The sequence below is a fragment of the Chamaea fasciata genome, unplaced genomic scaffold, assembly GCF_029207755.1.
Source record: "Chamaea fasciata isolate MVZ Bird 193981 ecotype frontalis unplaced genomic scaffold, bChaFas1.0.hap1 SCAF_5, whole genome shotgun sequence".
Lineage (NCBI taxonomy): Eukaryota > Metazoa > Chordata > Aves > Passeriformes > Sylviidae > Chamaea > Chamaea fasciata.
The window spans coordinates 56,336,680-56,353,254 of record NW_027094090.1 but is presented as its reverse complement, the minus strand read 5'-3'; the positions used below and the strand labels follow the sequence as shown (position 1 = coordinate 56,353,254).

At 42.8% G+C, this 16,575-nt stretch overlaps 1 protein-coding gene across 1 annotated transcript in view; it reads right to left on the bottom strand.

Moving 5' to 3' along the window:
- Nucleotides 1-10,608, bottom strand: part of TMEM178B (transmembrane protein 178B) — a 215,873-nt gene extending 205,265 nt beyond the window's left edge. The window contains exon 1 of the mRNA XM_066183821.1: nt 10,098-10,608. Coding sequence (XP_066039918.1) covers nt 10,098-10,479 — 382 coding nt within the window. The 5' untranslated portion in view covers nt 10,480-10,608. The remainder of the gene's footprint in view (nt 1-10,097) is intronic.
- Between the last annotated feature and the right edge of the window lie 5,967 nt (nt 10,609-16,575).

The following is a 16,575-nucleotide window of genomic DNA, read 5'->3' as shown; positions in this document are numbered from 1 at the left end:
TCTGATCACGATAACATTCCTCCCTTTCTCTTTAACCATTACAGAATATCATACGAACAAAACTGGACAGTCTTGGGAACTGGTAAATAGAAAGGGGATGAACTTTAACGTAAAATATGTAATTAGGGATCAACAATGACAAACTTCTTTCCAATGTGAATTGTCCTGCAGAACTTTTGCATTGTTGAGCAACCGTCCTCTGTGTAAAATGGGGATAATTTCAGTCTTCAAATTCCTGTATGTTTAAAAATCAAGAACAGTATTCAAATACTCTCTTATTCAGGGCCACTCAAGTACCTAAGACAAAGAAATGTAATCAGATTATCAGATACCATAAATCGTCACCTCTTCAAAATCAATCTAGTGACCCTAATCTACAATGGTTTCTTTTGTTTGTGCTTGTTTCTGTTATAATATTTATGCCATTAAATGACCATTAGGCAGAAAGAAAAAATATCTACACTATAAAGGCTCTTTTGCATATTCAAAGTAGGCACTGATTAATACAGACACAGAGACAGAGACAAGAATCATACATTCATATTGAGGCAGAAAGATCTTTTCAAATAGCTTTTGTTATCCAATAAAATTAGCATAACTGTTTCATCCTATTAGAAAGTCTAGAAATACATTTAGGAAGTTTTTTTTTTTTTCCCTGAAGTCTGCTGTTAAAACTCAAAACCAACCAAAGCTCTCAGAATTAAATAACAGCTGCAATGAGAAACTCCATGTCTTTCACTCGATCTGGTGGGATATTTTAACAGAATACGCATTGCTGTGTACGCAGGACATCCTAGAACTCCTTTTCCTTGAATGCCCACAGCTATGCAAATACCATTCTCCACACACACACCACTTTGTGGAAAATATCCTGAATTAATACTGGATATTTATTTATCTTTGAGGTTCAAGCTGAGACAGGAGTATTGGCTGTCACAAGCACTGGTCAAATTTACTGAACTCTACTGGGGGGAGCCATGCTTACACCTCTGTAAGGTTATACAGGATAACCTCACAGCAAGAAGGCAGAGCAAGTTATAGAAGAGTCACAGTGGTAGTGACTTCTCTGCCCTTTAAGCCATATGTTTTAGTGTCTTCTCTGTTCACTGTACAACTTTGTTTGACCCAGTCAGTCACCAAAAAGGCAGGGCTTCATACTGAACCCTGTTTCCCTCCCATCTTTCTCCACCACCTGGAAAATCCCCTGGACTCTTTCAACAAGCACCAGGCACCTCTTCACACTAAGCTTTCTTGGCCTTTCTGTCACCTCAGATCATCACTATCAAGAACTTCTTGCCTGCCCTTATTTTTTTATCATCCTCTTTATCTTTCCTTTCCTTTCCCTTCTCTATCTGTAGATATTATCCATGCTGCATTCTTTCATTCACAGACATTTTGCCTTTCATTCCCCTAGCTATTCCTGCCCTGTACCCCAAAATGCCAGTTGATCCATACCAGCTGGTCTCTGCTATGTGTCACACAGCAGGGCATCTCTAGTGGGAACCTTCCTGCCTGGCTAAATTTCTCCACTATAAATGCATTGTTCCCCCATTCAGTTCTGCTCGTTTCCTAGACTTACTACTCCGGCTCAGCACAGTTAAATCGCAGACTCACGGTCACAATCACCTCTTTGCCACATTTGGCTCACTCCTGAGACCCTCCTGTCTCCTCCAGCCCCCATTTCAGCTGTCACACAGCATTTCACCTGGTTCTTCCATGAGAAAATGACAAACCATGATCTTCCTCTTCCAGCAGCTTTGCCTTCTGTTTCCTCTTCCCCTCCTAAAACTCCTTCCCCATTCTTCTCTCCTACAGATGAAAAACCTCCTATGTGGCTCTCTTCCTTTCTTTTATTTGCCACTGAGCCAATCTTACCCTACCTCCTGCCTTTCCTTATGGCTGCTCTTGTCCTCTTGTTCTCTCTTTGCCTTGACCTCTCACACCCCTCTGCCTCTTAACTCTCCTAACACAAATACCACTCAGTCTCTTTCCTCTTAAAATATTCTCATCTTAAAACACTCTTTCATCTCAAAACATTTATTTTTCTCTATAAATACCATGTCTTTTCCTCTCCTCCCTTCCTCACCAACCTCTCTGAATATGCCAGCTACAAACGTTGCCTGGGTTCCTCCCCACTAGTTCTCTGCAGCTTCCTCTCCTTTGCAACCACTGCTAAAATCTTTACTTAATGCACTGGGCAATCTCCAGCACAGTCTGAATACTCTGTCCTCACCTGCTGCAGCACACTGCCTACCTGCAGTAGTCTCTTGTGCTGTTTAAACCTGAAGCAGTGTCTCTCTTCAGCTACCGTGGTGTTACTCACTTCTATTGCACCACCTTTGAATCTGCTCCTTTTGCATGCCCTCCAGAGGACACTTTTCTTCTCCCAGATCTGCTGGGGTTCATGGGGCTTTTCTCTTTCCATATTTCACTCCTTGATAATTTCAAGTGCAAACAGAGATTCCGCTCTGATCTCCACGTAGCAACGTCCAGGCTCATTCCTCTAAAACTCCTCTCCCTAGGTCCATACCCACAGTATCTCTAATATTTCTTCATGGACACACATATAACAAACTCAGCTTGTAATTAAAACAGAGTCCCTGCTGGTCTTCTTCCTTCTTTACTCTATGCTCTCTTCAGTAGTTCCCCTCTAGATGATCACAGACAATGCTTTCACTTTTCTTGTTGTTCTGGTCAAGAACTGGAGCAACATTTTAATCTCATATCTCTCACCATGCATATAGATCCAGGCGATGTCTAAGGTTTGCATATTCTTTCACCATCCAGGCTCTCATCACCTTGTGCCTTTATTACTACAATATTTCTTTTTCTGACCTTTACAAATGTGAACTTGCCCTCCATGTATCCATTTAGGATGCTGTTAGAAATGTAATTTTCCTAACACATCACTCTGACTACGCCATTTCTCTTAGCAGCTGTAGGCTGCCGTCCCCATATCTATCTCATTAGTGTAATCTACTTGTCTTCATTAAGGAAATGTCAACTTCTTCCTAGAGCCAACCAAAGAGGTCAATCCCCATCACCTACTTATGAATATTTCCAGCAGATATGAACCATGATTTTTCTGGTGCCATTCCTCAGTCTTTGGAAGATCACCCTGTAAACATCCACACTTCTTATTCATTATCCTTCTTTACAACTCCTGTAGGATTCCCACATTTTGTGATGCTCACAGGAATGTGGTTTGCCTCCTGGTGTTCTAAAGCCACTACCACTCACACTGAACATAATTACTTTGTAGTCTCGTTGTACTCTCTCATAAGGCTGCATTCACTGCCAAAATTTAAAGTGCAGCCACATGTCAAAAGGACAGGGACATTTTTCTGATCCATGATTTCTGATCCATGATTAAGGCTCGTAAATCTGAGGGTAGAACGCGAACTGGCATTAATAATAGTGAACGAAATCCCTATTATACTGCTACTGAGCTGAGGTATGAGAGATTTAGTCCCTTGCCTCAGGTCATAAAGAAAGACTATGGCAGAGCTTGGACTGAATTCTGGCTTTGTAAGCCCCTGCCCTAACTGCAGTACTACCTTTCTTTCATCTATTTTGGTACTTATCTACAAAGGATTATGATTTCAGCAGGCTCAGCTGGGCAGTTCTGAATATTTATTTATAAAAGAATTAGGTCTAATGAGAAAGAAAATGGAAAAATTTCCATTTTTTTACTCAGATTTCTCTCCTGCAGGGAAAATATGTTAGTTTACATTCTTTTCTTTCACATGGATTCTATTCCAAATTATCTGTTAAGGGAAGTTGGATTCCAGAATCCACTTTATTTATTTATTTATTCCTCAAAAACTAAGAAACACCATCTCATTTCTTTCTTTGGGTCCTAAAGAGGTAAATGTGTAGTTAAGAGTTCCAGCAGCAGTTTGTGAGCAATGAGCCATTAACTAACTCACATTATAAATGACTGTCATTATTTCTGCTAAACCTACAAAACATAAAGGCTTCTTATCTACCGGTTCTGCAATAGTTAATGAACTCATTCCTCTCTTGAAGCTTTTCTAAATGCACAGAAATACTTTTTCAATGAGAAAAAGCAATATTAATATGGATTTTTATTGTGGGAGATGACAAAATAGTTCACGCCATTTCAACTCTATTAAAGTAAAATTATCTTTCACATTTTTATTTTTACAGTGAATAGAACACAACTGCACTCAAATATTTCCTTCACAGCTTTTACAAATTTTTAAGCAGTACGCAGGAAGGATAAAAAATGCTGAGATTTCTCAAAAGGATTTGGATGTTCAATTAAATGAACAGGAAATAAGCATGCAGTCCTGAAGGCAGCTCTGCAAATATCAGTTTCTCTTGAGAAGGGCACGATCCCGTCATTTTCACTCAGGCAAAATTTCCATTTGTCTTCACTGGCAAATTTGTTTGAAAGCCAACAGCTTGATTGAAATTTGCCCTTTAAAAAGTCATTATTAAAACCAGTTGCTGTTCTGTTAAATTACATATATGTTCTTTGTATTTTTAGCAGATATATATTATCAAACTAATTATCTCAGATGTGTCAGAGGAATGTGTCAGGTTCTTATTACTTGTGACAAAGAAACTTTTTAATGAATTGCTATTTAAATGTGATGCAATTAAAATATTAAATTGCTTATTCAAAATATGATGGGCCAAATCCTCCTGGAACTCATCTGCATGAACCAGTGATTTGATCCACTAAAGGATTTTAGAAAATCCCTGAACAAGAGGATGGCTTTGCTGTATCTCAGTTGTTTGACTTCCAGTCTTACATCAACAGACTAAGTATAATTTCAGCATCAAAAACTGCAAAACTGAATACCTGGATAGCCTAAGATTCAACTCCAGTGCTGTCTACTGCCTGAATATAAGTGGATGGCTCCAGGAGAACTCCAGCTGTGACAGGAGGGAGCACAGACCTTGCACTGGCCTTTCTACCCAGGGACAATTTTAACCTCAAAGGAAACACTAAAGGCCTGAACTTGCTGCATCACCATGTTCAATAAAACATTTACTATTGACTTCTCTAGGATCAGAATCAAGACTTCAATAAAGTCCCTTTTTTAATGAGTCCATTTGGAAAACAGTTGGGATTTCAAGCACAGATTTTAAACAAAGCATTTGAGTCTTATCGTATAAAGCATACATGAAAAAAAAAATGGCTGTCCTAATTTACCTGTCAAAACCATTGCACTTTAAAAGTCAAATCTAGAGCATTGCAAGGTATTGCAAGAATTTTTACAAAAATAAATCATTTTGCTCCTAGATATAGCTGCAAGTAGCCTCTTCCCATTTGTGTATAAATAATCCCTAGTGACGGCTGGAGTAGCCCTGTTAAGCCTTTCTTCCTCAGTTATGCTGTGCATCTGACAAACCAAACCAGAGAATGCTTTCATCCCAGAAATCTTGAATATTATTTCAGGTGGAGGTAGGCTGCACAGGAATTACAAAGGGTTTTTGGTTTGTTTTTTTTTTCAGTGGTGGCACAGGCCAAGCGTACTCACAATAAAATGTTTCAAAAATAGGATTTACTATGATTTCCACAGATCTCAGGGGAAGAAAGAAGGTAAAAGGAGGGTTGAAATAATAAGATCATTGTAAATTCTGGGGGTTTTAAAATAAAAATTGGATTCCAGTAGCAGGCAGCAGAGCCCCATCCAGTCAGGTGTAACTGGCAGCCTTCCAAAGGCGAGATGAGAGGTCCTCTGAGCAGTAATTGTCTAAATGGAACAGACTCTGGTTATTGTGCAACTTCTTCATCTACTTTATTGTACCTTTATAATTAAATGATGTAATTCTCTTTTTCCCTTTCTTGTTCTCCTTTCAACTACTGCATGAAAGCATCTGAGCAACACTGCCATAGGATGCAGGCAGACTCTGTGGCTCCCCATTTTTTTTTTTTCTGGCTCACTACAAATTGTATACAAGGTGCTGGTTGCCAAAGCAGGACATAAACTCTGCCTTCTCCCAGACAGTCACCTGCATTCCAGCTCTCTGCTTGCTTAGTGCTGGAGTTGGTTGGCTCACTCAGAGTTGTTGCTTGGGTGAGGGATTGCTGCTTTTGCTAGAAACTCCATGGTAAACAGGCAAACAGTGGATATAACAGGACAGGGTGAGCACTATGCTCAAAGGGGCCTCCAGCAGCAGGGCTACTCTGTTTGTGGAGGAGACTGGACAAACACCTGAGAATCGGAAGAATTTTTGGATATTGAGCTGAACAACCCAGAGCCAGCATTTCTTCATTGTGCAAGGCTTTACGGATCAGGAGTGAAACTCTGGTCCTGAGATGCTAAAAGGCTCAATCAGATGTGAAAGCAGAATCAGAGGAACAGCTCTGTTAGCTCCTTCTTTTTCACTGGTCCCTCTGAACCAGAGTGCTTTCACTCCGTCCAAGTAATCCATTCCCAGAAATATAGATTATTCAGGGGAGGAAAAGTTAGCAAGACTGAGACCTCAGTTTGCATGTTCAACTCCAATAATTTCTTTACTGATTGTAATTTCTGTTGTTTCTGATTTGATTTTTTTTTCATGATGACAAAGAGAAGAAATGAACTGCCTAATTTTGTTGCAGCTTCAGAATACTCCTCAGGTCTTTGGTCTCATGCTTGTCTGCCTCTCCCTGAGTATTCTTACTTGTGACAATCTCTTTTAATTCACTGCCTATTTACCTAATTGCATTATTTTGAAATATGCACATGGGTTCTATGAAAATACAAAAAAAAAGTATAGGAGAAATAAAAATAGGACCAACTATTTTATATATGTATTACTATCTATTATATCTATATATAAAAGACCTGAAGCAACAGATCTCCAATTTTTTCAGCAATTCCAACATAAAGGTCTTGATTTATTTCTCAGAAAGTAAGAATTAATAAATAGAAAATAAAAAGAATAGAATCGCAGAGGTAACCCAACATATTCAGAAACAAAACTGGTTTTTAAAACCACTGGTATCAGAATATTGCCAAGTGCCACAGTTCCCGATCCTGCCACAAGCCATTGCCTATAGCTTGTATTAATTTCAGCAGAGTTCATAAGCAGAATAACTGCAGGGTATTTGCAAAGCTAGTTAAGCTCTTAATGACCATTTTTTGTTATACTTTGATAGACAAATCTCAATAGACCATTCTCAACACTGGAAGTTTTGCCTAGGGAAAAATGTAGGATGTGTTTTAAACTAAATGGATCACAGAACCTGTCCAGATTTAAAAACAAACAAACAAAAACCCAAAACATTTAATAAAATTTACATTCAATTATATATAACATTACACACAATATTTGGGGCCGGAATCTGCATTAGTTTATCCATTTCTGGAAGAGGTGTTTTACAATAAATTAACAGAGGAAAGAGACCAACAACATCCTCTTCTATAAGGTATTTGCCCTGGATCTCATAAAGAGTGATTTCATATGTGCAAGGTATGTGCCCCAGTCACATCATTTGAACTACACACAGAGAATATCTGCAGCCCCTCACACCTGCACACTACATACTCTGTCCACACACCCATCCCTGCAAGTCCTAACTCCCAAAAAAGTATCTGTCATGGAAGTGAAAACTACTTTTAGTTTTTACTTTTGTGATAGATCCTGTTGGTATGAACCTGGAATACCTGCCTTGCTCTTGAGCTCTTCTCAACATTAGACAGCAATAACACTTACTTCACTTTCATCATATAAGTGAGGATCAAAAAGGAAACATCTCCATTTTTATTTCTGAGCAAGTCAAACACTTTGTTTTATGGAACTGCCATTATACTTGCTTTTTCTGTGTTTTGGTCTAGAAGTGCCAACGGAACACACACCTCTATAGCATTTATGGGTGACTTCGTCATGGCTGAGAGCTATAGCATATACAGATCATCACCCCAGAAAGGCCATCAAATGAACTAAAATGCTGCTGTTCAATGTTATGAGTCTCCATCCTTTAACACTTCTCTCATCCCACATCGAAGTTTGTTAGAAGTTTATCAGAAAACAATTAGAGCATGCAAGGAGTGACACACCCGGATATTTGCACACAGCTCCTTTCTGTGCACAAGTTGCACTTCTGACCTGGGGGCAGGGACTTTGTGAAGTGGCTCTCTGGCCATCTGCAGACACACATATCCAGGAGTGTGTGAGCAGGGACACTCACTGCATCTGAGCCCAGGGAATCCCTGGCTACCAGCTGTGTGCTGTATGTTTGGAGTTAGTTCAGTCCACACACTCACACACACTCATTCACACATACATGAACACAAGCAGACTACAGCAAGATCTTTCAAAGACCACCTTCTCCTGCATTTAACCACCTCGTTTGGTTTGTCACATTTTCCCTGTGGGTAACAGTTAGCAGAGCTGCCCTTACACATAACCCAGCACCACGCAACTTCAGCTGATTCTGGCAGGAGAAATGGACATTCCTGATCCCAGGACGAGGCAGGTGGGGAAAGAGGAAAGATTCTCCCTTATTTCAGGATGAAAATCCTCTCTAATAACTGGAATTCCATTTGCAAAGGTGAGCTCTGTTGACATGTTTGCCCGCTGTCAAGGTTGAATTTGTTTATGCCCCGAGCACAGCGAGCACACGTGGCAGAGAAGTCCAGCTCACCACAGCCAGCCCAGAACATACCATCCTTACCTAGCTGGAGAATACAAATCACTCCCTTGGCACTGAAACCAGCAGCAGGGTGTCTGGGTGCTGACAGGCTTCTGACATGTCCATTCGCCCTTTACAAGTGGGGCTGAAGACACCAATCTATTTCCTAGGATTTGTTAAATAGCAGCTGGATATGAAAGGCCCCTAGCAACACAGGCAGGATCCCAAGCAGTAATCCAGGTACACCACCTGTTTGGACTGGCTTGGCACAAGTATCTACCATGCTACTCACATCCAGTGCTCACTCGTAAAACATATGGAACAAAACATGTGCATGGGCAAGTGTGTGAGAGAATACCCCTCCTGAATAAGTAGCTTTAAGCAATAATTCCACTAGTAATGTCTGAGGAGGGAATTAATGAAGGCTACCAAGTTTGGGATAGACAACACTCTTGGAAAACAAGTATTTTGGAATATGGCACCGTGTGAGAAGCAACAATTTCACTACAATGGAAATAAACCAATGGAGAATCTTCTGATTGCAACAGAAGAACCATGAGAGGGAAATGTTTTGTAGTGCAGAGTAAACATGCTGTGGATAGCAAAGATGCCCTCATCCTTTACTGAAACCCTCATCATCCTTCAAAAACATGCATCTTCTGTTTAGGTAGGGGTTTATGCATGTGGCCTCATCCTATACTTCAGATCAAAGAAACATTTGGGGCAAAATGACCATCACCTTGAACCACTACCCTGGGAGAAAAATTAAGACAAAAGACTAGACAAAAAATAGCACAAAAATGCTACAGGTGAACAGATGTATCTCCACCCCATGAGAAAATTATTCCTTTCTAATAAATTCATGTAACGTTTTGTAGATGTTGAAAATATTCCAAAGCATAGCTCATTGTAAACAGCAAGCTGGCTCTCCTCCTGCTCTTTAGCATGTCTCTTTGTTTACTCTCCATTTGAGGATAGAAAAAGCCTACATGTGAGCACTGCAAATGGTGTATTTCAGGATGGACGGGGCATTCAGAAAGGCAGTGATGAAACACAGACATATGTAGCCTCCAATAAAATATTATGTACTTTGCCTGAGCCACCAGGGTCAAACAAATTAAAAATAATTTTAAAAATTCCTGTGTCTGCTTTATGAATACTTCCTATTGTGTGTGGAAATAATCTGATACCATGGTGATGGGAAGACTATATCAAGATTAGAGAGAGAGGCACAAAAAAGATATTTTGAGGTGTATGCTTTCTCAGCCCTATTGCCTTCTTGCTCCCAAACCCCATGTCTCAGGAGTAGAGATCCTGTGGAAAATTGCCCTGGCAGTGCTTCTGGAAGCAATGCCCAGCCAGGCCAGTTCACCCATTGCAAGGAGAGGTACTTGGCTAGAGACGCCAGCTCCCATCTGTGAGCTCAAATGGCTCTGCTCAGCCCCTGCTCATCTCAGGAGAGGTTGGCATGTTCATCTAGTAAAAAAAACCCAGCCCTTACCTTTGGCAATCAGCTCCTCCAGCTCCTGGTCGAATCCTTGTCGGTGGCATTTCCTCCAGAGCCCCATATTGGTGGAGTTGTACTGTCTGTTGCACTCGTCCACTGCACTCATAGCAAAGATCTGCCTCCTGTTTCTTGCCAAGAGGAGTTTCCCTTCCCAGCGGTCCAACCTAGACCTGCTGGCCCTGAGAGGCAGGTTGTTGTTGGAGTTATAAATGAAGCCAGGATCATTTCTCTTAGTGGTGATGCTCTTGCACCTCTCTCTGTGCTTCCTGGCATCAGTTTCGTACCAATGGTCAGAGCAGATTGCCACAGCCAGCATGCCAAGGGCACACAGAGCTAAAGAGAGGCCAGCATAGAGCAGTAACCTTCCAGCAGCCATGCCTCAGCTTCACAGAAACACCATGGACATCTTCACAACAGGCAAAGCCGTCGGGGGTGAGACCACGCAAAAACCACCGGAGCAGCTGCTAGGTGTCACTTGGCATAGGCTGCCTCAAACATCCCCAACTCCCGTGGCTCACATCCACGCTGCAGAGGGATGCTGAGAACACTACAAAGTTCTGCCCTGGAGGCAGTCTTGGAGTCTCATCTGCCTCTTCTCCTCTGCAGAGGAGACTTGATGAGGAGAAACACAGCCTTTCACCAGTGACCCCCTCACCACCAGCACTCAAGTGACAGGGGCTGAAGGGATGAAACCCCCTGAAGAGACCTGATGGCTGATCAGTCCATTAATCTCTTTCAATCTGGCCTGCTCAGAAATCCAGAAGAGATGGCTTTCAGATCAGCAAGCTCAATAAAGCATCACTACAGGACAGAAAAGTTCAACAGCCTGACATCTCCCACTTGCAAGCAGCCAGTTGTCCCGGTTTCAGGAATGGGTGGATTGCCTTTTCTTTGTCAGTGGCTCAGCAAGAGCATCATCGTCTGGATGGTCGGTCACTTGCTTGGGTTTAAAGCGGGGTCGAAAGGGAGGGAGCAAAAGGGGGGGAGCAATCTGTTGTTGTTGTCGCTGCTGCCGCTGCTACTGCTGCTGCTGCTGCTGTTTGAAATCGTGGTTAAAACATCCCCTCCCCGGCTGGCTCTGGGAACGCGGGCACGCACGGGTCTCTCCCTCAGCAGACTTCGCTGACAGCCACTGGCATCTTGGCTTCGGAGACACCCCGGCTTCTCTCTGCCAGCCTCGCCATTCACTCTCCTGCTTTTGTCGTGGGTGCTGTCATCCAGGCAGCCGAACGTCGCGCTGCCTCCCTTCCCCGGCGCGCCCGGGCAGCGCTCCGGCAGCCTCCCGGCTCCGGGCCGGGCACAGGCGGCGGGAGCAGCCGCAGCCCGGCAGGAGCCGCCGCCGGCCGCGCACCGCCCGCTAGGCAGCGCGGGGGGCTGCCCTCGGCCCCGGCATCCTTCTTCCACACACACACACGCGCTGCTGCCCCCCCTTCCGCCGGCAGCTGAAAAGCTTCCTCCGTCCCCGGCGCTGGGATGTGTTGTGCACAGTTTTCCTAACACGACGGCACGTTAGCCATCTGCAAGATGAAGGCAGGCAGGGCTACGGCTGGCGGAGAGGATGCTGAGGAACGGGGAGGGGAGGGAGGTCGAGGGAAACCGAACCAAAACAAACCGGGGCGGAGGGGCGGAGGGGCGGAGGTGGGGGGGAGCTACACACCTTACACGGGGAGAGGAAAGCAGCCCCTAACTGTTGTCAACAGCTTTCGGGTTGCACCATTTCTCTGCCATATGGCCCGATCTCCTCGTCGGAGCTGAGATGTTTTAGCTCAGCAGCTTCTTACGAATCGTATCCCCGGCATCAGTAGACATATATTCAGGCATATTTTTTTTTCTCCTTAAATTTTCACTCCCTTTCTCTTTAATGGGAATAACTCACCCATCTTGTAGAGATCAAGTGCAACAGAAGGCGAGCTGGAGTCCCCAAGCTTTAGAAATCTCATTTCACCGTTTTTAACCCAAATAATAGCAAATCCAATCTTCTGTACACCTGGGAATCTTTCCTTGTTCAAACACCGAGCCCTGCAGCCTTGGCCGAAGCCTACAGACCGAGCATACAGAGCGCTGAGCCAAAAGCCGGTGATGTCACCCATGCAACGTGAGACTCATTTCTTATTTCTCTATCCTCCTTAAAGATAAACTGCACCACTTCCCAGGCAGGAAATATCGAAGCCTTACTCTCTTAAGAGGGGAAAATGTAAAACCTGGATTTAACTGGATCCTGATCATTCTTGATCACAAGCCCTTACATTATGTCAACCAAATCCAAAACAAGCGGAGCTGTTTCTCACTGCACCAAAAAAAATCCCAACCTGCTGCATAATAGAGAGAATGAGCTTGAAAGAAACCCTGGATTCCAGACTTCTGAGTGATCCAGAAAGCTGAGGCCTCCAGACTCTGAACTGTACTGTTTAAAAAAGAAAGACACATGGTCATTTCCCTTGCACCAAAAAGGGCTGGATGCTGGCACATCCTGATCTGCGAGTACCACAGCATCCTGGAGTTGACAGAGGAACCAAGTTAGCCCCCTCCAATATTTGGCTCCCACTGACACCACGGCATGAACGGCAAACAATGCAGTTGTTGCCTACTGCACCAAAAAGTCCACAGCCCAATGCCTCCCCACAGATATATGCTGCAAAAATCTACATCCCTGCTGGATCCTACCAGCTTTTGGCCCCTGAATCCCAGGCTGTGTCATCTGAATTGAAAATAAGCACAGCCTCTCTAGGGCTGGTGACAACCCTTGGCCCCAAGAGGGGAGTCCTGGGATTTTGCTAGCTTTTAACCCTGGCCACCCAAATTATATTTGCTACAGTGGTGAGAGCTGACGTAGTAGCTCTTTGTGTAGCAGAAGTAGATACCTGGATTGTCTTGTGGAATACAGCTGCACCAGGAAAAAATTAACCTGTATGGCTGGATCATAACAATTTCTGGCACCAAACCAAATTGTATTATTGAAAAAAAACCCAAAGCATTTCCCATTTTACCTGGCAAAACCAGGGCCCATATCAACTGGGACTTGACTTGCAGCTGTAGAAGAGTATTTGTGTCATTAAACCATTTTGGTGTTAAATGTACTGTATTCTCTAGCCACCTTGCAGGATTATGAAACTGGCAAAGAAAAGTCAGTCATCCAAACCATAAAGGCTACAATCATCTGCATCTACTGAACCGGGTCTATTGCAAAATTTCAATGTTGTGTCATGAATACTCATTGTATCTGAAAAAGCTCTAGGTAAAGTTAAGAGTTTTACTAAAAAAAAGGGACTAGTTTCATTTTTTTAGCTGTAACTTCCCTTTGTTGGTAATAATAACAGGCAATATTTAAGGATCTCAGGTTTTTTTAAAAATAGTTCAGCACAGATGGATCCACTTCTATAACTGGATTTTTAAAGTAACTACATGTCAGTAGATAAAAAGAATTAGTGGGCCTGGAGCAGCCATACTTGTCTGTTCAGAGATAAAATTTAGAGTTCGGTGGCCGAAAAGCTGTTGGGTTCTATAAGAAGATGACGAACAGGTTTCTCATATCACACCCACACAGACACAAAAGTGCACCTTGATTTCTTTGTCAATTTTTAGCATCAAGTCCCAAGCTGAAGGATGAGAACAGGGAACACGCCTAATTTTACCAACCATATTTTTTGGCTGATTGTTGGATTTTCTGTTTAAGCACAAGCGCCTGCTATGTTTTTATTCTCTATTCAGATTGAACTGGAAACCAAAACTGTTTTTTTGTCTAGACATCCAGTTTAGACAGAACTGGAAGACTGGGACTAAGTAGAGAATGGAGGACCCAACTACTACAACGGTTTTTTATCATGATACTGGCCAAAGATATATGAGAGGATGGGAAAATCATATAATGGAATCACACCTACATTCCTTTCTTGTTAAATATTAGGATTGCAGTCCAAAGAACCAAGATCTGGTTGGACCCAGGGAGATCCAGGTGCCAGGTTTTCCCATTACACTCCAAGACAGTTTGGGGCAGGAGGACTTTTGTACCTGGAGAAGCCAGACTTGTTCCCTCTTCTCATCCTTAAGCATGGGTTTGAAAGCCAAAAATTGACAATCAGTTCCAGGTTTTATATTTTTCTCTGGAAAGGCATTTCAGTGACAGTTTCTATGCTTTTTTTTTTTTTTTTTTTTTTTTTTTGGCTTGCATTTGTAGCTTTATCAGATGCAGTCTATATCGTTCCACAAGTCACCTTAAAAATATAACTGTAAGAGAAATTGTTGGATTCAAGATTGTTTAACTTTAGAATTAAACATTTTTCTCCTTCATCATCATTATTCCCTTTTTTTCAGGATGGGGAGAATATTGCTTTCTGCAGGCATTAGGAACCTTCCCTATGTGTCTAACCAGGACTGTTACAGACAGCCCCTTCTCAGCACAAACAGATCATTATTAAATTCTCTTCCTCCCACCCCACCCCCGCCTCACCACAGGGGGAAAAAACCAATCCTTGTCGATCTTCCGATGAATGTAAGCTGGGAGAAAGACATTTAAAAAAAAAAAAAAATCACAACCCCTCCACGCACACTTGGGCACGCGACATGGAAACCGCTCCTGACAGTGAATTAAGGGCATCGCAGCACAGGGAGCTAATTCCTAGGTCTTAAATGAATCAGGGAGTGAAAATGCAGTTTCAGCGACGCATTGAAAGCTGAGGCTTTCTTTTCTGCGGGTTACGATTTCAGTGATCCGGGGAGAGAGCTATAGCACAGGGGTGCACAGGAAAAATGTCTGAAGGCACGGGACAGAGGAGCGAAGCCCGGTGAGTGTGTTCAGAGCCAATTCCTTGTGACAAGCTGTGCGCTGCCTGCTGACCTCAGTGCGGATGGTGCCCTACAGCTAGGGCCAGTCTCCTCTCCTCTCCCTCCCAGCATCGCTTCCGCTCTCCTGAGCATCCTCCAGCGACATCGCCCACCGCCTCTCCAGGGAACTCCCGACACAAAAGCAAAGCGAGCGCCGGTACAAAGGTACACAGAGGTGGGGTCTGGGGCTAGGAGCGGGGAAGGGCAGAGTAAATAGACAGAGAGAATGCACAACCAATTGCAATTTGCTTTTCTTCGTCGGTTTTTTGAGGGGGGTCATTTGTCTTGGTGTTTGGGGGTCTTTTCTCCATCAAAATGACCTCCACCATATTTTTCTTCCGCCTTTTTTTTTTTTTTTCGTTTAAAGAAAAAGAATTCAGTGCCATCTAGTGGGGGAGGGGACCGAGCAAGTCAAGGTGCTGCCCATTCCCAGGGATCTATACTTCTAATTCAGTTACTCAACAGGGAGAGATGACCCCCAGTATTTCCCTGCTCTCTCTGTGATCTTCAGCTCCCCGGAGGCGGTGTTTAATTTACATGGGCTCCAGCCTTCATTCTTTGTAAAGAATCACTTACTTAAGTCAAAGGAACTCGTCCTAGTGTTGTATTACCTGAAGCAGTACTGGCTCTGGGGGCAGTTCGCTGCCCTAATTACAGGATTTCAAACACAAGACAGTAATCAAACCAAACACAGATATAACAAATTATGTCTACTAATATTTTTTATCATTCCAGTGCACCTTGAATACTGGTCTCCGTGAATCCCCAGCAAGTCAGCCCTTCTAATAACACAACCATGAAAGATGCCACCATAAAAGCATCTTATGATAACTCCCACAAGCACTTGACCCATCATTCAAACAGATTTTGGGTGTTCAGGTGACTCAGAACCAAGCAGAGGCTCTATAAAGGAAGATCCGAACAACAAAACACGATATAAATGTTTGTAATCTAAACCCCAGGCTTTAACCAGTTGTCAATGTCCCTTCAATTTTATTTTTCTTTTTAAGAAAAAGAGTTTTTCAAAAGGAAGCATCGGTCAGCTGCATAAACACAGGCTAGCCACACACACATACACACACAGAGAATAGGTACACAGCTGTCTACACACTCATGTGTAGCTGTGCACACACTGATATCTAGCTGCACACAACAGCACCTAGCAGGATGTCTTCTGCCCTCCCCACTGGCAACTCCCCAAAGAGATTAGTTTTGCTCTGTCTCTAAATAAAAACTAAAAATTAAAAAAATAATAAAACAACAACAACAACAAAAAGCATTTGGATTGCAAAGTTAAGCAAGTTAGTGAATGCCAGATTTAAGATCACCTATGAAACATTAATTTGCCCAGCATGCAAACACACTATGATACAATCTTTAATAACATGATTTTTGTTTCCATGGGCCTCCCATTTTTTTACAGCGCAAAGGATGAATGTTGCTCACTTAATGAACACTATTCAAATTTTCTTCTATCCTTATCATCCAATGTGTGGTGCATGTACTATTTATTGCAGAGCATCCCGATCTTGCATTGCATACACAATGATTAATTTCCTCATGGGCTTTTCTATAGTGGTGCTCTAATTGTAGTGTTGGAGGGCTGGGAGTTTTTACAAACATCAAGGAACTTATCTTCACAGCTCCCTGC